Here is a 24424-nt window from a genome sequence, read left to right as displayed (position 1 = left end):
ATATGTGTACATTTTTATGTGTACTTTTTCGACAGTTACATAAACTTACTACATACTAGAAGAATTTTAACTATAAAAGATGTACTTCTCTGCCGAGTGATCTGTATTTCTCTGATGTCTGAGTCATTTTTTAGTTAACTAGCTAAATGATGATACTTAGAATATTAATTTCTATATGTAAATATTCCAGACCATTGTTTAGGATGTGAAACTGATTTTATGAAGGTGATATGAAGTTATTGATTCATAACTGAGGTTAGAGTAGACACACCTTGATATGTGTCCATTGACAGGACATAGGACATATCTACCTTCACTAGTATAGGTCAGGGATTTTCAAGTATAGGCCAACAGCAGAATCACTGGCAGAACCATTTTCCAAGTACAGGTGCCTTGACACCACTCTCGGAGATTCCAATGCAGTTGATCTGACAGGTCCCTTACATGTGTATCCTGGTAAATCTCTCTAGGTAGTTCTGATGTGCATCCTTAGTTAAGACCCAAATGACGTCCATACATTCTTTTGAGTAGCAAATTTATTTGTTTGATAACTAAAAAACAATCTAAGCTTAATTTGGGGTATGATGTTTTATTTTAAAATTATTTTTAAATCAAATTGAAAAACTACATTTTGTGAAATTTAAGTATATCAATAGGGCTACTTTAAAATATATTTAAAATATGACTACAAATGCACTGTGGATGTTTCGAGATATTTTAAATAAGGCTTTTTCTAGTGTAACTGAGTTATTAGATGGTAAAAATATCCATACTTTTAAGTGCTTTCTCACAAGTTTCAAGGTTATTTCAATACTGGTGAGTGACAGGATGCTATGTTTCAGTCTGGAAAAATAGACTGTTACAGAAGATTTTTAAGGATTTAAAATGAGGTGATGTCTCAGCTCTCACGCAAAATTGTATAATGTAGGCATTTTCCCCTAAGAGTCAAAACTCATTTCTTTCCTCAAGAAATGTGAAAGGGTGGATTTCACTTAACTTCATGGTCAATTTAAAATAATAAAATGCCTTTCAGAACCTGATTGACTGGTACAAAATCAGTTTGTGGCTTCGGTTCAGCTGTGTAATGTAATTGGGGGGAAAAAGATTCACAAAGGAGTCTTTATTTCCAAATGGTCAGATCCTGATATAGTGTCTGACCATTCAGTGGCATTACACGATGAAACTATATTAAAATAATATTAAATTTCAAAGAACAAAATTAAAGGTTATTGACCAAATAGTAGAGGATGCTAGTGTTTTTAGATTAATTTAAAATCCCATTTCCTATTCCAGTGTGGACAGTAGTCCACTTGAAGCTAATCCTACATTTAGCTCGAGGATATCATAAGGAATATAGAGTGTTCTTCACTCCTGCATGGATTATTCTCTTATGGAAACTGAATCCAAATACAATTTCCTATCACAAATATCACTATAAAAGTTAATGAGGCATACTATAACTTTCTCATTATAGACTGTCTTTCTTGCACTTCGAGTATGTACTCTTATTCTTTATGATCTTATGGATGTTGTGAAAGACTAGTTAATATTCTCCTTTAACTATAATACCAGATTGCTAATTTATCTCATTGATAATAGTTCAGCGTACCAAAAGCTGAATAAAAGCCTAGGATGGTTTTTTCCTCCTGGAGTGCAGTTTTATTTTTAATAATCTTATTTATACATACTTCTTTGGATTATGCAGAAATTCACTCTCCTTTTAAATCAACCACTTCATGAGTTTGATATGAAATGTGATGTGACAGTGCCAGGTGATTCTATCCCAGGGAACTGTTGAAGTGTCAGACAGAGTTCCCTCCTCACCTTTGTCTCGTGAGGCCTGGTCATCAGGCACCACATCTATCACACAAATGTTGAATAATTTTATGCACATTGTTATTCTTTACCTGGATATGTATAACTTTTTGCAGAGTCCTGTTTTTCCTGACAAATAACCTCATGCTATTAAAATTTTTTTAAATATAAAAAATAAAAACCTAATGATATGCGATATGATGTAGATTGAGAGGAATGATTATCTTTAAGCAAAAGTTTGCAGACTCACCTTATACAATCCTTTAAGATATTTGAGAAAGTGTAACTATTACAATTCTCCAATAGGGAGCTATTACCAACACTGGGCTTGACTGGAAGAGTCTTCTCAGAGCTCCATCTTGGAGAAGAATGACTTTTTTGAAACCTTGTGTTGGTGGTTCATGAGGCATCTCAACTCTGTCAAGGTCTAAAGTCCATCTTCATCCTATGTTGATCTTTGCATTATCTTGGAAATTTTACCAGCTCGATTTTCATTATGTACTTCTTCCAGGTTTGGTGTCTGGGCAATGAAACCCGATACCATATAAACAAGACAGTAGATGGTTCTACCTTTTCTGTGGTTATTCCCTCCCTGGTTCCCGGGATCCGATACAGTGTGGAAGTGGCAGCCAGCACTGGCGCTGGACCTGGGGTGAAAAGTGAGCCTCAATTCATCCAGTTAGGTGAGTGTCCGAGCAGTCCAGTTTCACAGTTTGTCACTGTACTACTTGTCCTGCTTTGCTGTTTTTACATGTGTCTGAGCCACTATTAGAAGTTAATAGGATACAGAAGTGAGGCTTATAACTACAGTGGTGTTAGCTTCACTTAAAATACACTCAGTCGCACACAGTGTTATGCCTTGGTTACAAACAAGGCCACTTTCCAACAAAGACATTGTTAAGCAATTTTGTCCTTGTGTGAACATCATGGAGTGTAGTTACAAAACTAAGATACATGTGATGTCATTAGCCAGTATCATCCTATACAATAGTCAATAGAAATCATTCCTCGTTGATAGAAACGTTGTTATGTGAGGCATAACTGCAGGTATCTTATAACTAAACTAACCTTATCCAAATACACATTTTAGATGATAGTTCAAATAAAAGTTAGGTAATATTCAGTATCATCATAACTGTGTCCTGTGGAAATTTTTTCATTTATTTAAATAATTCTACTAATCAAGTCCAAGGACACTGCAGTGAATAGAGAAGTCATAGTGTGTTCTCATGAGACCCATAGTTACCTGGATTAAAAATCCAAAAATTCTTCCAGGCACAGCTTAAACCAGGTATTGGAAATGTATAGCAGTGTGCAATTTATATTTACATTTATTGTCTGTTTAAAGTTGTAATTGCTTTCTAGAAAAGAAGGAGATTCGTTGAGACGTCAGAGCACTGGAATGTTTCTATGCTAATTACTCAAATTTAAATACAATTTGTATTTCAAAAATTTTACATGAATTAAAAAAAACAGCAAACCTGACCTGGGTTTCATTACTAGAGATCACTATAGGCAAACTATTATGAACATACTATATGAATTAGTTAGTGATTGCTATTTACATGTAAACAAGCAACAACTGAAATGCCAATAAAACAATATTGCAACTAAGAAGTGCGGAGAAAAGGGTCAGATTTTAAGAGTTAATATTTAAATTAGGAAAGAGGCCAAGAAGTATACAGTCTGGTTTGTGTCTGTATATTGCAAATCAGAAGTTAAACATCAGTAATATTTTATGTCAGATGCAAATTATGAAAAAGGATCATTTGTAGCAATCTTTATGCTTCACAAATGAGTACATACTATTTTGGCATATTAATAAGTATGAATGACATCCTGGAATTATTTCATAATAAATTGACTTTGATTAACTCTATTGCAATACCTAAAGAACTTCATATTTATTTTGAAAATGTTGTTAATGTTCCATTGTTAAGACAATGCTAGCTGCTATAATGCATAAACTTGCAAAGTTTATATGACATAACACAGTAAAGTCTACTACAATTCCAGTTGTCCAGTAGGTCTCTGTTTCACCTAGTGTTTGTGGGTTGTAAGCTGAAGAGCCCTAATTTCTTAATGTGGGCTTCCAAGGTTGTCCCTGCACCAACAGAATGCAAGAAAGGAAATATATATTCTATGGGAGGTTTGAAATGATGCAGGCTAGAAAGATGCACATTACTCTTGCCTGATGTGATTATAAGAAGGTGAACGAGGACAGCACAAAATGAAAGCAGCGGCCAGGAGTTGCCTCCCAGCAGTCAATTATGAGAGGCCCATTCAAGCCTTCAGTGGGGCTTGCTGACTGTCAAAATCTGGGCCAGAATTTTATATTAATTTTTTTGGACTCTTTTTTTCCATGTTACACATTTTTAAATGATTATATAAAAACTTCTAAACAAAAATAGCTTCCTGATTTATTTCAAGCAATACAGGAAACTAGGAAAAATCATTTGATGCATCTGTTGCAATGTTATATAACATAGGGGAAAAAGTTCATATTGAAAAATTATAGCTGATATTCAAATATTTGTCTACTTTTTTTCAAATGTCAGCATTAGGTTATTAAAACTGAAATTAAAAGGTATGTCTTGAATGACCCTAGCCATTGTGGATACTGTTTACCTGTTTTTAGAACATATGATGTTTAGTCCTAGTTTTTGGAAGATGAATTGGAAAAAGAACCATATGTAATTTTATTATTTAAGATTTAAATCATGGGATTTAAGGGTCAAATTGATTTCCTTGAAATTATAAGTGGGTTCCAGTTTTCCAGATCTTAATATAGCCTCAGCTGCAGGGAGACAAAGCCTGAGGTAGAGAGGGGCTGCTTTAATTCATTAGTCACACTGCACTTTATTCTGTTAAGTCCATCTGGTTGCTCGCATGGAACCTCTCTGGGCTGTTTCCATAAAATCTGAAGCTACCCAACATAACCTTGCGCAAATAGGCATGAAGTCTATAAACCTAGCAGATACAAAGGATGTATTAGGAATAAAAAGAATAGGTTTGGTTGGTGAACTTTTAGAGGATGAAGTGCTTTTAGGATAACCAGAGATAAAAGGGTCTGGAACATGAAATAAAACTTTCAGTCAACAAACAGTTGAAGGCAGGTGACTGCTTGTGAAAATAAGGTTTTCAGCCTTGATCCTCCATAGTATGAAATCTGGAATCAAGAAAAAAAAAAGGAAATATCCTCCCCCCGCAACATATATACACACAACAGAAGGAATTCAGCATTTCACAGAGAAAGGCTGTTTCCATAGCTATTGAATGCTGCTGAATTTTTTCTGCCAATTATCATATTAAGATGCAATATCATTTAATAAGAAAACCTGTAGGAGTTTTTTTTTTTCCCCAAGAACTGTTATCCCTATCGAATGAGTTATACTAATTATTTTTATGGAAAATATATTTTTGGATTGGAAAGAGTTCTATTTCAAAGCCGACTGTGTTATATTAGCAGATTGTATTTCTCTTGAATTTGGTCTGGAGATCTGTGAAGCAGCTATAAACCCACTTGACAGGGCTCCAAGGGATTTGGTTGTGGATGTTTACATGGAGCCCAAGGGAAACTCTTTTGTCCTGACGGAGAGCATAATGCCTAAGTATCCAACCCTGTGACTGGGCGTCCTTCTCACAGCAGACTGTTCAACCAGCAGATGCCCTTCTGGCTTTTTTAACCTGCCAAGATAGCTCATCTCTGGGAGAGCCCCAGCTGGGAGGAGAGCTCCTGCCAGGTGTGTTAATCAGATTCAACTCAGAGAGGTGAAGCAACAGAACACATGAACTAGCAGGAGTGGGTTACTCACAGATCCACAAGAGCAGAGGTGCTGACAAGGGCCAGGCAGAAGGCCCAGGGGCCAGTGAGCAGGGCCTGCAGGTGGGAAGACAGAGAGAGAGGACCTGTGGGCTGAGGGTTTTATTGGTGCTCAGGGTGTTGTTCTAGGAGGTTTCCTGCAGGGAGTTCTAATTGTTCTTAGAGAAAACTGGAAGGATTCCACGGGGTCATGCTGTGACTAAGAGTTGTCAATTCTGCATATCTGCAGTCCTTATGAGTGGGCTGATGAGTCAAGGAGGTGGTATCTCTGTGGCCCATGGGGAGGTGGTCACCAGGAGGCAGTTATATAAGGGTTATATATCTGCACTGACCATACTGAGGAATTGGGAGGAAGCAGAGAGCTGGCAACTCTGTATGGGTGACTAAACCCTTCTTTTAGTATTTAATCTTAGATTCAAAATGAATGCAGAAGCAACATAAAATTTAAAGAGTGTGGTACATGAATCTTTTCCAAGTTAAATGATTTAATAATTGTGAGAAAGCCCCAATCTTAATGAAATGCACAAGCCCCTTCTTATGTCATCAGATGTTGTGGGGGAAGAACATTAAGACTACAGACACCACTGGGAATTCTCCCCAGTGGGCAACCTCAGGACTAGCATCACAAGGTGTCTACAAAGTGACATACAGCTTTGATGGAAGAGCGACAGTCTTGCGTTTTCTACAAAGACTTTGCAGGCTGCTCTGTGTGACCTGAAGTAATGGCGGGCTTGAAAAATATCATTGTAGGCTTAAGACATAAATGTAAAATAAGCATATTTTATTAGCCATATATTCCATCAATTTTTAATTCTTGAATCAAAATATCTAACCGAGAATGTCTTTTTGACTATTCATAACACTTAATAATTCTTTTACATATTTAATGTTCTTTTCTTATATCTATTGCTGGTGATGGTTATTATTTTAAAAGAAAGATTATTCATAGTTCTTACAATGGTAACATTATCTTAATCTGTCATTGTGTTTTAATGATCTTTAATTTTATAGGACATTCTGACTGTGGGTTCAAATAATATGTTTCTAAGACAGTGAAGGATGTTGCAATATAATCTTGGGGAGGAGTATGCAAATACACACACAAGCACGCACACACACACCATTTTTCAATATCTAGCTTATAGAAAAAGTAAAATTTTATTATAAGCCTTTTTACAGCACATATTTGATGTTTCTGTAGAATTTTGAGAATTTTTCTACCTTTTCTATACATATAATATTCAGTACCTATTATTTATTTGTACAATTGCATTAAAGTATTCTTGGTTTTTGGGGGGGGGGGTTTGCATTTTATGGTATTAACACTTTTATATTTATCTCAATTAGTGAGCACTGTTTCTCTGAAACTCAATCTAAACAGGATCCCACAAACTTGTAAAATAAAAAGAAAACAGACTGCCACAGATCACACAAAATTACATCCATACTTCTTTTAAATTAAAATGAACGAATTTTACTAGTCATCTCATGAACTCATTCACTTCCCTGCGGTAATGCAGAATGAAAAAGAGAAATCATGGTCCAAAATTAACAAAATATAATGTCAGGTGTTTTACATCATATATATATTCTTACATCATCACACTGAGTCTTACACCCAACTCATCAGAAGATGGCCTTTCAGATTCTCATGGGAACCCCGTGTCACCTGAAGACCAGGTCAGCCTTGCTCAGCAGATTTCAGACGTGGTGAAGCAGCCAGCGTTCATCGCAGGAATCGGAGCAGCCTGCTGGATCATCCTCATGGTCTTCAGCATCTGGCTCTACCGACACAGGAAGAAGAGGAACGGACTTACTAGTACTTATGCGGGTATCAGGAAAGGTATTCGCTTTCTCAGGTTTTTCATATTTTAATATGTTTATGAAACTCTTAGTTTTAAACCTGACTCCACATGATTCACAGGGACACATATCCTACCTGTTAAATTGTTTCAATGTACAGCAATTCTCTAAAGTACTTTTATCATGATATCTGCATATGAACAACTCTCATGTGGCAGTACAACAGAGTTAATCAGTTTCTTAGGACCCAGATCCTTTCAAATATGTTTCACTAAGGTACATCTAGGCTTGGCTGTGATACTGTGGCCTTCTTCTCTTAGGCAATTATTTTATTACTTTATTTCTTGGGGGAAATTTGTAATCTCCCCGTCATAGGAATTATAAATTGGGGCTTTAAACTCACATAGTTTTAAGGGGATTGTTGTCCTTTGAGAAGCAACAAAAAGAGAGACTTCTTTGATTATTTCTAGAAGCAGTCCTTTCTTAGTGAATATGATCACATTATGAGGAGTGTCCTGCCTAGGGAGGGAAGAGTGTTAGTACTTTTCCATTCATAGACTTAAGATCCTGCAATCAAATGTCTTATACACTGTCCATTAATGATGATGATTTTGTTACATATGTCTTTATAATTTTAGAAAAAAAAAAGATTATTTGCTATTATTTACATTTTCAAAGATGGACTGACTATGCCAATATAATTCATAAATACCTTTGCTACATATCTTCAAGTCCTATGCATTGTTGACAATCTTAACATTTAGGCACATAATCCTGCTCCTTCCTTTCCCCCAAATATATCCACCAACTCTGGTCCTCATACCTGGGCTGTAGATAATGTGGCCTCCTAGTTTTCAGATTGTAGTCCCTTTTTATGTCTTTAGTTCAATAAAATGATTCATAATGTTGCATTTTACTCTCAAAAAATGTCATGGTTTGGATTGAAAATTACACATTCACCTTTGTTATAGAACCAACATAACAAAAAAGTTTTGCTTTGCTGCAAAGCAAATTTAAAGATAATTACCAAGAAATTAAGTCATCCCTTCCTTGACTGTTACTTATCCTTTCTTTTCCTAATTGTCTACATATTTCCTGAGAGAACATTTTCTGTGTATCTTGGACAGAGTATTTCTCTAATCACATGGTTAAGTTGGAATTTTCAAGACTAGGTAAAACTTGAATGTCGTTACACATTTATAAAACATTCTGTGTCAACAGTGTAGGATATTTGTGCTGTTCCTGGAGGTCTTGGGAAAAAAGAGTCAACAGAGATTCATCATCAATACTGTGAAATAAATCCATGTGCCTCCTGCCTGCGGCTCGGCAGCAGTCTCTTCATATGCATAGATTTGCCTTAGCATTATCACCCTGAAATATTTTTTTTTTCAGATATGTGTCCTACCTAGACATGAAGCAAAATGTCAGTACCCCTGCCTGTGAAATGGAAAACAAGGGCTTAGAGGTTACTGAGAAGAGAGTAGTGCTCATTATGTATAGAAAGTAGAACAATGTCAGGCACATGTGTTACTAAATAGAACCTTTGACTGCAAATCCATGCAGAGACGGGGTTTATGAATGTGTGTGTTTGGTGGAGTGGGAAAGGGGCAGGATGCTGGGAGGAGACTAGGTTTAGAAATCTGATTTCAATGAGGAAAAGCAACTAACATTTAGATGTGAATTTTCTGTTCATCAGACTTGCCCCATTAACTCCATTTCATAAACAGCCAGTCAGTGAAATCCAGTGTTCCTTGTCATGATCAAGTGTCATAGCTGTGTGATTGTAACAGTTTAATGCTCTGTATTGTCTTGAAGTCTAAGAATGTGACATGAAAACTCTCCTTTCTGAAATGCTCCTTGTTCTTTACTAATGTCCTTTGAGCATGCTGACAAATGCCTATGTGATCTTTCTGTGGGACCTTTAAACTAATATCCTAGTCTTTTCAACTAGCTTCTGTTTAAGCAGAAATCATAGAACATAATTACAAATGTAATTGGATGAGCACTGATTCTGCTTTCCTCACTTCATCCTGTTGGCACTTTTTCAAAATTCTATTTCTATGCATTTTTTTAAAGTGCATTTTGAATATCTTAAATTTTACTATGCCAAACACAATGCCAGTGGTTTCAGGGAAATAGGAAGTAAAATATTTTGAATAAATGAAAAGAACCTCTTGACATAAAATATCAAGCCAGAGTGTGACTTTGGGTAATCATGAGCCTTTTTTTAGCATTTCCCGTTACATATAGCCATAGGTGTGACATCTGCTGGACACTGGGGGCTCCATCCACATACATCCACATATTACATCAGCACCACTCAGTACACAGAGTTCATTATATTTATTATTGGAAGCTCTGAAAGTTAAGTTGTTTTTTGGTGTGCTAGCAGCGAAAATTTCATTTAGGGCTGACTTTTTTTCATTTCTTCTTCAATTCCTCAAACTGGGGTTAGCAGTTAGCTATGAGAAGTAATGACAAGGACCTTTCATATTTCCCGTGTCCTTGTGATTGCAAATTAATGTTCAAGCACTCCACTCTTGCTTGAATAGCTTTAGTTTCAAATGTACCTTTTTTTTTTCTTTTTATGAAGACTTGTTACTATGGCTCTGAATTTTTGAATGTAGCTAAATTACATTGACTCTCTGAAAAGATCTGACTGAAAGACAACACAATGGAATTCTTAAGACAGGGGCTGTTGTGCTGCAGAGGAAGGCCAGTGTATCAATTGGGTACACAGCATTAAGGTTTTTGTTGTTGTTCTTTCTAGTCTGCTCAGAGATGAAGTGGTTTGGTAAGAAGTGACAGTTGTAGAGGATGCTATGTGTTCCACTTTGCAAACCCGGAGCTCTAATCCTAAAGTAAATTTCTTATCATTGTTCAAATGTACAATGGAAAATACATTTTGGCAGCTTTTTTGATACATGATCGGTAATCAATATTCTAGTTTGTTTGTTGTAAAGATTTTTTTTTTCCAGGCAAGCTTTAACCTTAAAGGGTGTAATGTGGATTTCCTTGCTTTTTCTTTTTCTTTTTCTTTTTCTTTTTTTTTTAATCCAGAGCAGCATTTACTTTAAATTAAGGGGAAAAGATTGGAAAATATGTCAGTCTCCTCCCTTTATGAAATGACATGCAAATTGCTCTGGTGTGATCCCACACCAGGAATAGAAGATAGGAAAAGTGGGGGAGGCCATGCTGCTACTTTTGAGGTCTGCAGTTCAATTTCAGGCATTATTGATTAGATTAAGATTTATAACTGCAGAGAGAGTGAAGGTTCTCAGAGGGGTGTTATTGTTCTATTGTTTAGCTTCTAGCGTGGCATTAGAAAAATGTTCAGCCTACTCAACCACGCTTCTAAATGTAAATTATGACACAGAAATCAAAGTTTAAAACTCCACACATTTTCTATCCGTTCAGAAATGTTTACAATGATAAAAATGTAGTGTTGTGCTGTTTGTGTAAGGCATCAGACTTACAGGACGTTTTGATTTTTATGATTCTCTTTGCTTTTCCTTCCTTCCTTTCTCCCTCCCTCCTTCCTTTCTCCCTCCCTCCTTCCTTCCTTCCCTCCCTTCTTCCTCTTTCTTCTCCTTTCTTTTCTCCAATAATAAATACTTAAGTGCACCTATTAGTCCATTTAATAAGCATTTACTTTCAGATTCCTAGATAAGGTTCCAGCATACACCTGATAATACTTGTTTAAGAATCCATCATCCAGTGTTTGGAAATGATTAATAGCAGAGGATTCCTGTTTGTACTGGAGCCCATGAGCTAAATCTCTGTTGCTAAATGCAGGGTCATTCACAGGGTAACGCACAGTTCCCCTCCCAAGGTACTAGAATGTCAGACACTTCAAAATGGTACCTGTAGAGACAAGCTTCTTTTTCTAACCTCGTATTGGGTTTTATTCATATATCAGAGTTTCAGACCTACTGGCTTGGTTATTTACATTTGTTTTATGTTCAGCTGTCTGCTTGATTCATACTAATGTGATATGTTCCCTTTCTCTTCAGCTTAATAACTGGTTTATATTTTGTTTTGATTTTCAGTCCCGTCCTTTACCTTCACGCCAACAGGTATATATTTGCACTTACCCTCCTCCTATCCTTTGTTAGTTTGGCATGTGTTGTACTATTGTGTTTCTGGTTTTATCTCATTTTCAGCAGTAACTGGGGGGAAAGGACTTAAATGGAATACAATACTTCATTTACTCACGGCAGGCATGCATTTGAAGTAGAAATGGTTGGTGTTGCTTTTCATCCATCCAATGCATTTATTTATTCACCACTCCACGTTGCATCTTAGCCCTGTTTGCATGTATTTCCATTAAAAAGACACAGTGTTTCTAGCCTCAGCATGATTTAACATGCTAATCATCTTATTGATTATTTCATACTTGGCAATGCATTTTTCCCCCCTTAACTTAAGCTTTTAGGTTTTCCAACAAAAATTTCTCTGCCTTGTAATTCTCTGTCCATAGAATCAGTATTCTGAAAGGTAGCCAAAATACCCAGCACATGTGAAAGATAAAACTTTTCATTTTCCCCAAGTCTGAGTCCTCATATTCTGTTCTATTCAGTTTCTTTCAAAGTGGATCCTCTTCTTTCACATCACCTCTAGTAAAAGATGTACCTGTAGTTATGCCGCCTCAGTTTTAATCCAGTTATTGGAATCACTGGGAGCAGTTATCTCTCCCAAGCAGACTCCCAGTTTGGAGTTTTTCTAAGTAGCAGAACTTGGCAGCTTTAAAAAATACATTTCTTCTTAGAAAATGTGTCTGTATTTACAGAAAAGCTAATCTTCTTAACCCTTTGCCTAACTATGTGCAAATCTTTTTGTGGTACAGTTCTATTTTTATGCCCCAAATTTATTAAGCTGAGAAAGCTTTCAAAAGCATTAAACCATATTTTATGAAAATATAGTTATTAAAATATAATGAGTATGAGTTTCAAAAAGCCACAATAAGAAAAAATAGGTAAAAAAAAATGGTCACATCAATAGTCACAACTTTACGTCTTTGTCTTTGGAAGGGCTTAACATCTATTTTTTGTCTCACTGGTTCTCAATCTTCTGGGAAAATCTAGTAGGCTTTTGTAATATTTACCTACAAGGGCAAGACTTAAGATTATACCTACAGAATTATGAAGTGGTATGATCTAGTAAACTCAAAATAAAAATCTATGGGAATGCTAATGTACAAGTAAATATATAATAGTTACATTTAACAAGAATCTGCTGCAGTTTTACTGTTGCTTTTCTCAATCTTGTTAAGACTAAGAATGATGCATATTTAATTTAATAAGAATTTTAAATTATTAGCTGAATTAGAAACCTGCTGTGTCCTGTAAGGATTTTTACAATGTTACTGGGTAGGAAGGGAGAAAGAATCCCATTGTACAAAGATGCTCGTGAATGTAATAGCTTTTGGTATATAAACGTGTCTATTAATTGTTCCTTTTTTTTTTTTAACATTCTAGTAACTTATCAGAGAGGAGGCGAAGCTGTGAGCAGTGGAGGGAGGTAATTATCTTCCTTGTTTTGTAGATCCTTGGGGGAATTTAAAATATTTCTTCTTGTCTTCCTCACCGATGCAAGTTTCATTGCTCCAAAGGTTTAACAACTTAAAGATAAAAAGTGTTCCAGTCTTTTGGAAAGAATCCATTCATCTGTGGTGTTGAACCAAGTCATTTACACAGAAATACAGTTCCTGATGGAGCTGTTGCACTTTAGACAGTGGCCACCAGAGGGAGTACGTTAACCAAGAAAAACAGATTGCTGATTTAGCAGATGATTAAAAGGAGTTAAAGTGATTAAGCTGTGGCATTTATGAAGATTAAGAAATATAGCTAGTTAACAGATACTATCAAAGAAAAAGTGCTCATTTGAAAACCTGCTGAACGCAGCAGTTGCTCAGAAGTTATAGGTTATGTTTGTTTGTTCTTGTTATGAATTCAGCTTAGTAGATACCTCCATTTGCAGGGAAATACATTCGAATAAAAAAAGAAATCTAGGTAGTTTGTTAACAAAGAACTTTTTCACCCTTTAACTAAAAATATCCTCAGTCCTATACTTATGATTTTGAGGTAATTATTATTCAGTGAACTTTAATATATTCACAGAGAAATCACAAATTAATGTGATAGGAGGCTTAAAGGGGCTGAAACAGGATGTAAATTACATGAGGCAAGTTCCAGGATTTTCCACAATAAGGTGAATTTTCTTTTTTTTTTCAAAAACAGTAGCACCTAGACATAAAGGGAGAAAACAATTCTAACCAAAACCAATTTATAATTCAAATTAAATTAGCTTATTAGAGTGCCCTTCTTCATATGGTTGGATAATCTGGTTAGCTACTGAGTAGTCAAAAAATGAGTAAGGTATTATTCCTGAATCCAAGGAATATACCTCCTAATAAGAAAATTACTAAACTTAATTTATGACAAAGAGTTATTTAAAATATATATATATATATATATATATATAGATATATATATATAGATATAGATAGATAGATAGATATAGATATAGATATAGATATAGATATATATTGACTGCCTTTAGCTGGTGCTGTACACATGTGGCAGTAAGCATTAATCTTTTCTTTCCTGGGTACTGCTAACTTCCTGCTTTCACAACTGTGAAACAAAGCCAGCCACCAAAAGACCCAAAAACTGGGGTGGTTTTCATGAGGAGTAAATCCACTTGATTGAGGGATTAAAGCAGAGCACATTTTTGCATCCAGGGGAATTCCATATAAGTCACAGTCCAGACATTCATGAAAGAGCTTCTGCCATAAGAACATTTTCCTGTGGGTAAATCTGGAATGCCTGATTGTTTAACTACCTCTCTCTGTGTCTATTCATGACTGTTGACTTCAGTTTTATTGGCACTAGCTCCTGTGCATGGGCATGTGTTCACATGCTTATACACACGTGCACACACATAAAATATTAACCTAGCTCCTTCTCTAAACAATTTACAACCCAGACAGACCAAATGGTCTCATGGAAGACAGTGGCAGGAATGCATAGGTGGGAAATGGTGGTTTCTAGGACAGGAATAAAGAATTGTAAAGTTCCTGAACTGTCTATTTAGAAAGCTCACTAACAAAGAATCATAGCGTTTTCAACTGAAAAACAGAATCCTGGCAGTGAAATTGATATATCTCAAATACTAACTAGAAATTATCATTTTCCTAAATGAATTGATAAAAGATGCTGGAATGTCACAGAGGCAATAATACTTAAATAAAAATTTTAGAGTCAGTGCTCAAAATGACAGTTATACCCACAATTTTAAATGTATTTATTCATTAACTATAATGGACACCGACTACAGGGCAGATACTGTGTTAGCTGCTTGGAATGCGTCAGTGAGCAAAGTGGATAAAATTCCTGATCTTGTGGGCATTTGATTATGGTGGGAGAGATGGAAGATGGATAATAAACATTTTTTAAAAGGTCAACTGTACTGTGTCAACAGTTGATAAGTACTGGGGTAAAAATCAAGTAGGATGAGAAAGAGAAGGTTCACTAAGAAGAGGCCTCTTTCCTAGCCATGATGAATCTGTGCGGGGGTGGGGAGGGGTTGCTAGGACCAAAATACCTAAAAGAACAACTTAAGGAGGAAAGTGTTTTGGCTCAGTCTCACAGGTCTCAAGCCCTGGTCCATTGACTTCATTTCTGCAGCTTTTTTTTTTTTTAAATACATATTATGTGGTGCTGTGGATTGAACCTAGCACCTTGCATGTGCTAGGCAAGCACTCTACCACTGAACTACAACCCCAGTCCCCACTGACCTCATTTCTTTAGGCCCAAGCATCATGGTGTATGGCAGAGGAAAGCTGCTCAACTCTCAGCAGCTGGGAAGCAGAGAAGTGAGAGTTGAGGAAGGGCCAAGGACAAAATAACTCTTCCAGAGCCTGCCCCTGGTGATTACTTCCTCTGACTAGGTCTCACTTCCCAGTAGTCTGCTAAGCTCTCAATGTATTAATCCATCAAGTGGATTAATCCACTGATCAAATGAACTCAGCCACTGATGAGGTCGGAGCCCTCACCATCCAATCATTGCCTAAAAGCCCAACCTCTGAACCTTGCTTCGTGAGGACCAATCTTCAACACAAGAGCTTTTGGAGGACATTCCAGATCCAAACCATAACACTGAGTCTTGTGATCACTGGAAAAGAGAATGAATAGCAAATTCAATATCTGCTGTGGCTTTCCTCACCTCCAACCCCTGTCTTGGTTTCCTTCATTCATCACAAACTTCCTGGGTCCTCCCTGGACCTACCACCTCTCTTGGCTGATGCCACCTAAGCTAAGATCTGTTGATCATCCTCTTTTGCCTCCTGCAACCATTACTGTGTTCTATGGATCCTATTTTTTACCCCTCCACTATCACTGATATTCTTTCTTTTTAAGCACTTATTCTCCCTTGCCAAAACTAGGAGCTCCCAGCTGTCCTAAGTTCATCCAGTTTTATTAGCACTGTTGTCTACTAATTCTCTTTCCAGTGGAGGCAGAATAATCTTTGAAATCCATGCTAATTGTGTAAGTTCCTGAGCTGCTGAAAAATCCCACCTGCAGCAGAACTTGCCATGTTTAAAATATCAAGTCCAAACTTGGCATAGCATGTGAAGTCCACAAAGTCTTGGACTTTGCAGCCTCGTTTTTCACTTCTATGTGCTGTGCCCTATGATCCCTTGTGTCAGGTTATCTCCAGTATGTCAGTGTCCTGTATCCTTGCTACATGGACATTGCTAATACACAGGCTAACAATGTCTTCCCACCCATTATCCCTAGTTAGTGTATCAGATTTTACCTGCTGTACCCTCCACAAAATCTGTACTGTGCAACTATCACATTGTCTCCTACCCAGGAGGAGACAATGCATTCGCTTTTCTTTGTATCAAGAGTCACCAAATTATAGCTTTTGCACCGAGTCCACCCTGCCATCTGTTTTTGTAAATAAAGTTTTATAAGAATACAGACAGGCTCTCATTTGTTTGAGCTATAAAAGAAAAGTCAAGCGGTTACAACAGAAATTAAATGACCTGCAAAGATTTCAGTGGTTTCTATTTGGTCCTTTTACAGAGAGAGTTTGCCAACTTTGGTAGATAGAATTGCCTCTGACAAGAGAATATGAGATCCTGGATTATAGAAAATATGTGGTTTATTTATCAATAAGTTAATTTTTTGTAATGTAATAAATGTAGTTCAGTGAAGGACATCCGTAAATTCAAAAACTGTATGAACTTTCAGTCATTTAAAAGTTACCTAAGAAAAGAACAAATGAGTTATTTAATAAGTGAATGTCAGAAGACCTCAATTCAGTTCTTGATGACTTTAAGGAAATTATTTGGTGCTGGATTGTGTCCTCTAATAAATGAGGAGGTTGTCTGGAACTCTCTCCTAGTTCTCCAAACTGTCATTTAGTTATTCTCAGAAAAGAGAGAATAACATAACAGTAAGCCAAGAGAACTCTGGGCTCAACTTGAAAATGGCAAATGACCTTTGAGGTAATGCAGGAGAGAAACATAGAAATATTAAGGAGCTGTCTTTATTAATTTCTTTTCTTTCCCTGGAAAATTCCAGTTGCCTCTTCCAAAACCTCTGCTTAAAATTCAAACCACATTCAACCAGGAAAAATTAGAGAAAACTCCAAAAAGAGCAGTGAACAAGTGAAGATAACCTGGTGGAAAAGCCAGTACCACATTCCCTGTCAGTAAGAGGGAGGAAAGAAATGGAGCATCAGGTGAAGGTGCTCTTTAAACATTGGCCACTCATTCAGCCTGGCAGGGGGTCTACATGACCCACAGCTGACAATACTTTCCGTAAGGCCCCTCTGCCATATCCCCAGCTCTGGAACCCCATAGTCTTGTATTTTGTGGTTTGACAGTTTAAACAGGTTCTCTCAGAGTGAGTGATTGGAAGGTGTCAAGTAGCAGAGTAGGAATTAAAGGCAGTTGCCTCATAATTATTAGTGCACGTTTGCCCTCTTTTCCTTCATGGCGCAGGTCTATCCCCTTAATATGTGACATGATATAATGATGTGTTAGACACACGTTAACCACCGTAACCCACACGTGTTTTGCTTTTGCTTCATATTTGGCTGTAGTTTGATTGTCTGATGCATGCTGATGAGTTTTAAGGGATACAAAGAGCCTGTGAAGCTGTTACTTTGAAAGACTTCTCACGCCCTTGTCAGAGTAGCTGCCAATGACCTCACCTTCCTCCAAGACGTTGGACACACACACACACACACACACACAGCATTTTAAGATTCATCATGGGACAGTGAACATGGCTTACCTTTTTCCTTAAATAATTAGCATTCCAAACTCAAGTCTAAACAGAAAGCAGGATGTGAGTTGTTAATCCTACTTCCTGTTGGAAATCACCCATCTATATGAAAAGTTCTCTAAGCCAGTGATGCTATCAAAGCATTCACTAGAAAAATATTAACACTCCCCCCAACCACACACACACACACAAAGGGAGTCATAGTAGCATGAAAATATTGTCTCTTTCTATTAAAACATATAAGTTGAGCTGTGGAGAATTTCTACTTGACCTCTGCTGCAGACATAGCATCATCTCTGCAGTGTCAAAAATGGGAGTTTTATTTTGAATAACTTTGACAGTGATGCATTTATGGTTTAAGTTCAAGGAGAAATAAAGAAAGCTAAAGATTACCAGATGCAGAAGTTCTATAACAAACATGTATTTCACAGACACTAGATATCTGTGGTATGGCTTGCTTTTAAATGCATGAAATTTTAAGTCCGGCGACATTTCTCTCCAAAGCAAATTATTTATTTATCTGTTACTGGGGATTGAATCCATGGATGTTTTACCACTGAACTACAACCCCAGATCTTTTTTATTTTATTTTGCTGAGGCTGGCCTCAGAATTGCCATCCTCCTTCCTCAGCCTCCTGAGTGACTGGGATTACAGGCATGTACTACCGCACCAGGCTTCAAAGCATATTTTTATCAACAATTGTAATAGGTAGTTCAATTTTAGCAGCTTTGTCCTGAATTGGGGGCCTTTGGATATTTTCTTCACTCTCCATTAAGAATGTTTAAGAGCTTCAGGGAATTTCCTCAGGCTTCAATGTGTGTTGATAGCACCCTAGTTCATGGTGTGAACTCCAGGGCCACAGCTTGTGCTGGAATCCCAGGTAGTCACTCACTCACTCCATATAGCTGTGCCCATGTGCCTTGACTTCTCCCAAGTGTCCCATTTCCTCATCTGTAAAACTTGGGTATTAGCAATCCCCGCCTGTAAAATGGCTGTGATGGTTCAATAAATGAATATATGTAAAGAATTCAAAGTGCCTCTCACACTGTAAACAAAGAGGAAACATGCATCCTTAATTGTATAAATATGCACATATATGGATACAGATATATGGATTGCAAATCCATATTCTTCATTTTAAGTGACTTACAAATAACCATCACTTGCAAAATATATTTCTCTGTGGCAAAATAGGAACCATTTAGAGGGCAATGTCAGTTTCTTGCTTCCCAAGTAAATGAGAAGGCTGGTTATTGCATTTTAACAAAGAAAATGAAACCACAAAGAAAATCTTTGCATAGTCTGTAGTGCCAGACTGTTTATTGAGGATTGGACAGCACATCATACATCATCGCCTCTTTTGCTGAGTTATCACACGGAGTCAATGTTGAAAAAGGACGTGAAGAATGCTGCTCTTGGACTCCAGTTTGAGTCCCTGGCACTGGTGGTCCAGGGCTCCCATTAATAACTCCCGATGCACTTGGCCTCTCCAGCACTTGGTGAAAGAGGATTAACATCTGTTGTGCCAAAAAAAAAAAAAAAAAAACATGAGTGCTAATATTTCTTTTAGTCGACATCTTTGTTTTACCAGATTTCATTCAGTAGCTTTCCTTTGTTTATTTAGGAACTCACTCACGGCATTTTACATTGTCACCATCAGAAAATGTTGACAAGCTCACAGAACTGTTCACTGAAACATCATTGTAGCTCTGTGCAAAATGTCACGCCAGTCTGCACTCACTATTTCTTAAACATGGGTTGGAAGCAAAATCTGTAAATCTGCCTAATGTGAAGGGTTCATTGTCTCAGTAAAGGAATTTGTTGCATTCTTTAATGAAGTTGTGAGAAGAGTTGCAATTTTTTAATTTTTTTAATTTAAAAATGAATAAATGCAAATGGATTTAGCTAGAATATTTTTTAGTTACTAAAAGTCTTTATGTATCCGTGTTTTCAGATTCCACGTTTGATTTTTCAATCACCATGACTAAAGGCAGAATAGAACATTGTAAACAGTAAAAGATTTTAAGTCTGAAGTACAGCAGTACCAGTTCACAGATGTATGGCTCTGTGCACTGAGACACATCTGGAACTATATATTATAGTTGCCTCTCTGTAAATAAAAGGAATAATATCATTCAGCATAATGCACCAAATTATTGTAAGAACAATTAAATGAAATATTTGCTGGAATTCTGAATAGAAAATATTATTTTCTGTCCATATAACATTTACTCTTTTTTCTCTCTAGGCCAGGACTTCTCAACATCAGTGAACCTGCTGCACAGCCGTGGCTGGCAGACACGTGGCCTAATACTGGCAACAGCCACAATGACTGCTCCATCAACTGCTGCACCGCCGGCAATGGGAACAGCGACAGCAACCTGACCACCTACAGCCGCCCAGGTTAGGGACACGGAGAGGGAGATAAGCACTGGCCTTGGGCGAGTTAGCCAGAAGCAGCTGACTTTCCTTTCCCTCTGCCCACCTGGGGAAGGGAATTTTGATCCACATTTTCATGAAATGTCCAACACTGTGTAGCAAGCTAGCATGATTCAAATATTTTCTCCATTTCTAAACTTTTATATTTCACCCTCCACCAAGAAGATTTCCTCAGAGAATGAAGAATACAAGCTCTAGCATAGATTGCAAGTAAAGAAAACAAAGTCATGCACAATCATTTGTTTTATAAGAATGTGTACAATGATAAGTTTAGTTGCAGTAATTTATTATATTCATGATTTTAGGAATAAATAACAAAGACCAAAAGGTCAATAAATCCATAGTTTGAGTGGACCTAATTCTAACAATAAGAGTTATAATATTTGAACAAGAATAATAACAAAAAAATTAAATGAACATTTAAATCAGATATTATAGTATAATGTAAATCCTGAAGAAATAAGAAATACACACATCCATATATATTTCAGGTGTGTAGGTGTACATTTATAGTCTGTTCTATACTTTGGTTCTGAAATATGTGTGAGTAAATTACTTTGCTAAAATTTCATGCTAAAACATCACAGTAAGACAAGTAGATATGGAGCATTGCAAGATCTAAAGGCAGAAAAAAATACAGATAATTTCTTATGAAACAAAAAGTCCCATTATTAATAAGATAGGAAACATTTAAATAGTTGTAAAGAATCAAATGAGATGCCTATGAAAATAAAATAATGCATGGAATTAAGGAAATGAGAATGAGAAGATGGCATGTAAGTAAAGATGTAATAAATTATAAAGAACAAATCATAGAACTATCTATATGTCTACCCTAAAAACAATCCTGTGTCTCCATTATTAGATGTGGACATGATCATCCACACAACGAGTGTGTGTCCTCCAGAGGCCCAAGTTCTGCTGTCTATATAGATAGTCATGTATCATACACAAAAGACTATGCCGAGGGACACCTACTGGAATTAATATGTTGCATTGTCCAGTATGATAGTTACTGGCAACAGATGGCTGCTTAAATTCAAATCAGCTAAATAAAATACAGTTTGAAATTCAGCTCCTTATTCTCACTACCCACATTTCAAGTTCTCCATAGCTGTTATGTGGCCAGTGGCTGCTATATTGGACACTGGAGTCTTAGTACAAGTCCAACACTTTTAGAAGACCTTTTGGATAACACTCATATAGAAATATTGGCAAAGCAAAATGAATATATTGCCTTTAGATTATTTTTTAACCGTCATTAAACAAAATAATTCCTAGAAATTAGATATGAGAATTACTGTAATCCAGATGTACCAAATATCTCTGTTGCTTGATCATGTATGATTGAGTTAAGTAGTTAAATTTAGCAACATAGAGAAGCTGAAAAGTTTTCTTAAGATTATATTCATATTTACATCTTTAGTAGCAAGTATGTTAATTTTCATTTATTAAGTTATCCAGTTGAAACCAATTCTTAAAGAGACCTGTTAGTGATAGTGCTACTTTTAATCTGAATAGAATAATGATGTTTTCCATGGTACCTTTTTTTATTTTAAAAATGTTTATCTTTACAATATGACTTTAATTATTCCTGCTGTTTTAATATTTTCAATCATAGGCCTTAAATACATCTCTCTCTCTCTCTCTCTCTCTCTCTCTCTCTCTCTCTGTGTGTGTGTGTGTGTGCACGCATGTGTGCGTGTGTGTGTGTGATCAGTTATTTAATTTCTAAAAATTTCAATGAAGGGAAGATCAGAGTGGAATGAGATATTAGACATACTAGATATTATTTCAGGCATTATTTGATTAAGTGACCTGGTTAGTGTGGTTCATTTTGTCATCATTATTGTCATTTTATACTTGGGATGTCATTAGGAAACCATGAAAAAATGATTATGTAGCATCTCTCTTCAATAATGATTACCCTATATGACCAAGATAGGAACTAATAAAATTCCCCTAAGCACTATTGACTATCACCTTATCCCTGCTCTTCTTATCTTTTGAGGATAAAAATATTAGAATCTCAAGTGCTTTGACCGTGGATACATTTTCCTCTTTGGATTCTTATGTGCTTTGTTCTGTAGCTTCAAATAGTTCATTAGCCCAAGACTAGAAAATTTAAAGTTGACACTTAAAGATTCACGTATGTATTATTTTAGTGGAATTCCTGTTGAAAGGGTTGTTAAAGGAAATTCCTATTTTAAAGTAGATGAATTATTTTGCATACAGCACTGGCATAAGTTCACAATTATGTCCTCTCTACACGAATTCTCTGGATGCTCTTATTCCCTCAAGTTTGGTTTCCTTTAGAAAGTCCATATGAGTATGGGGCCCTTTCTATTGATCAAATTTAAGCCCATTGGTACTTTACATCCCAATTTTACTGTGACTCACAAAGCTTCTTAGAAAGAAATTGAAAACGAATAACCATGCAGAATGACTTTTTCCTTTTCCTCTCCATTGCACATAGCTGATTGTATAGCAAATTATAACAACCAACTGGATAACAAACAAACAAATCTGATGCTCCCTGAGTCAACTGTTTATGGTGATGTGGATCTTAGTAACAAAATCAATGAGATGAAAACCTTCAATAGCCCAAATCTGAAGGACGGGCGTTTTGTCAATCCATCAGGGCAGCCCACTCCTTATGCCACCACCCAGCTCATCCAGTCCAACCTCACCAATAACATGAACAATGGCAGCGGGGACTCCAGCGAGAAGCACTGGAAACCACCCGGTCAGCAGAAACAAGAAGTGGCACCAATTCAGTATAACATCATGGAGCAAAACAAACTGAACAAAGGTGAACAGCTTTGCCCTTATTCCTTCTCTTTCCCATATTGACACTCTTAGCCCCTCGGCACTAGATGTCAACAACTGTGACTCGCAAGTCACCTCTTTCCTTTGGTTATTGTGATTTTCTTCTTTCTTTGGTTTCAGAATTTCCAGTGTCAAAGAGTTAATTAGCACCACAATAAGCTTGGAAAATTGATTTTATAATAATATATAAGTATTTTCAAATGGTTTTGAGATTAATTTAAATTTAATAGTAGGTGAGGGATTGCTGAGGACATACAATCTTTTATTCATAAGGCAGATGTACAACTGTCACAATACCTCGCATTTTCAATAAATAGACTATTCCACTCTTTCCACTTGAGGATGGAAGATAATTGCTTCTACATGGTCCTATGAACGAAGGGCCTTTTTATATCAAACTGAAGAAAAATAATTAAATTAAACTTGAACTGGAGAATTGGTTCAATTTGTTGTATTTCTCAGACCTTGTGTGGTTCCTGAGATTGCTACGATGTATATAATTTTAGAACCTCAATTTCTTGGGTTGACCTGATTGAAGTCTGCCAGTATAGAACCAAAATAAATGGAGTTTAGTATTAACTTGAAGCTGCAGAATAGTATTTTATGGCCTGAGGGGAATATCTGTGTATTGTAATGTTGTAATGCATGTGGGTTGAAAGAGATAGGTGTTTGATTTCTTTGTAGTTCATCAGGCTACTGCTTTAATAACATGATTTGCAAAGTTATATACCTCTAGCTATAACTAGATTGCTCTAATTTGAATAGATGGGGCAATGTTGTGCAAGTATCCTGGTCAAGAATGCATTTTATGGTACATAATTAGAGGTATGGATTTATTTTCTTAGGCTTGAGTTGAGAGCATTTTCTTCAAAAATAAAACTTTGTGAAGCTGGAGAGTATAACAAGATAATTTAAACATTTCATTAAGTTCATGTCATGTTTTAATTTGATAATAAAGTCATCTAGCTTTTTCCCAAGTTTGAGAAGGTACTTAACTGGTATAATAATCCAATTTAATAAATATTTATTAAGATTCCTGTGTACATTGATGACAAAGACTGACAAAATTGAGAGCAGATTCTGCAGCTATGGAGTTTACTGTGGGGATTCAAACCATTACATTATTTTTCCATAGTGTGTGGTTTTACTCTGGACCTCAGAAAACTCTGACAGTCCTCTGTACAAACATTTCAGAACTCTGATTTATTGTTTGTACTGCTTGTAAGCAGATTTGGTATGTCAGAGTGTAATAAAGACCCCGGAATGCAGCTAGGCTGACAGATTATTACTGACTACATTCCAGTAGCAAGCTTATCATCTGGATTTTCACCTTTGCCTAAATAAGGAGAAGCATTTCTGGGGCAGATTAGATATTTTATTTTCTTATCAGGGATACATTTTTATGAGATATCA

At 36.4% G+C, this 24424-nt stretch overlaps 1 protein-coding gene across 4 annotated transcripts in view; it reads left to right on the top strand.

Moving 5' to 3' along the window:
- Robo1 (roundabout guidance receptor 1) overlaps nucleotides 1–24424 on the top strand; it is a 408161-nt gene that overhangs the window by 346404 nt on the left and 37333 nt on the right. Inside the window, exons 16-21 of one of the 4 annotated variants that reach the window (XM_071615133.1) lie at nucleotides 2327–2498; nucleotides 7284–7481; nucleotides 11491–11517; nucleotides 12919–12961; nucleotides 19992–20146; nucleotides 22824–22994. In XM_071615133.1, the coding sequence (XP_071471234.1) occupies nucleotides 2327–2498; nucleotides 7284–7481; nucleotides 11491–11517; nucleotides 12919–12961; nucleotides 19992–20146; nucleotides 22824–22994 (766 nt within the window). Of the gene's footprint in view, nucleotides 1–2326; nucleotides 2499–7283; nucleotides 7482–11490; nucleotides 11518–12918; nucleotides 12962–19991; nucleotides 20147–22658; nucleotides 22995–24424 lie in introns of all 4 variants that reach the window. The other 3 variants (XM_071615131.1, XM_071615134.1, XM_071615132.1) reach the window with 3 other exon arrangements.

The sequence above is a fragment of the Marmota flaviventris genome, chromosome 8 (genome assembly GCF_047511675.1).
Source record: "Marmota flaviventris isolate mMarFla1 chromosome 8, mMarFla1.hap1, whole genome shotgun sequence".
Taxonomy (NCBI): Eukaryota; Metazoa; Chordata; class Mammalia; order Rodentia; family Sciuridae; genus Marmota; species Marmota flaviventris.
This window is presented reverse-complemented; position numbering and strand designations above follow the sequence as displayed.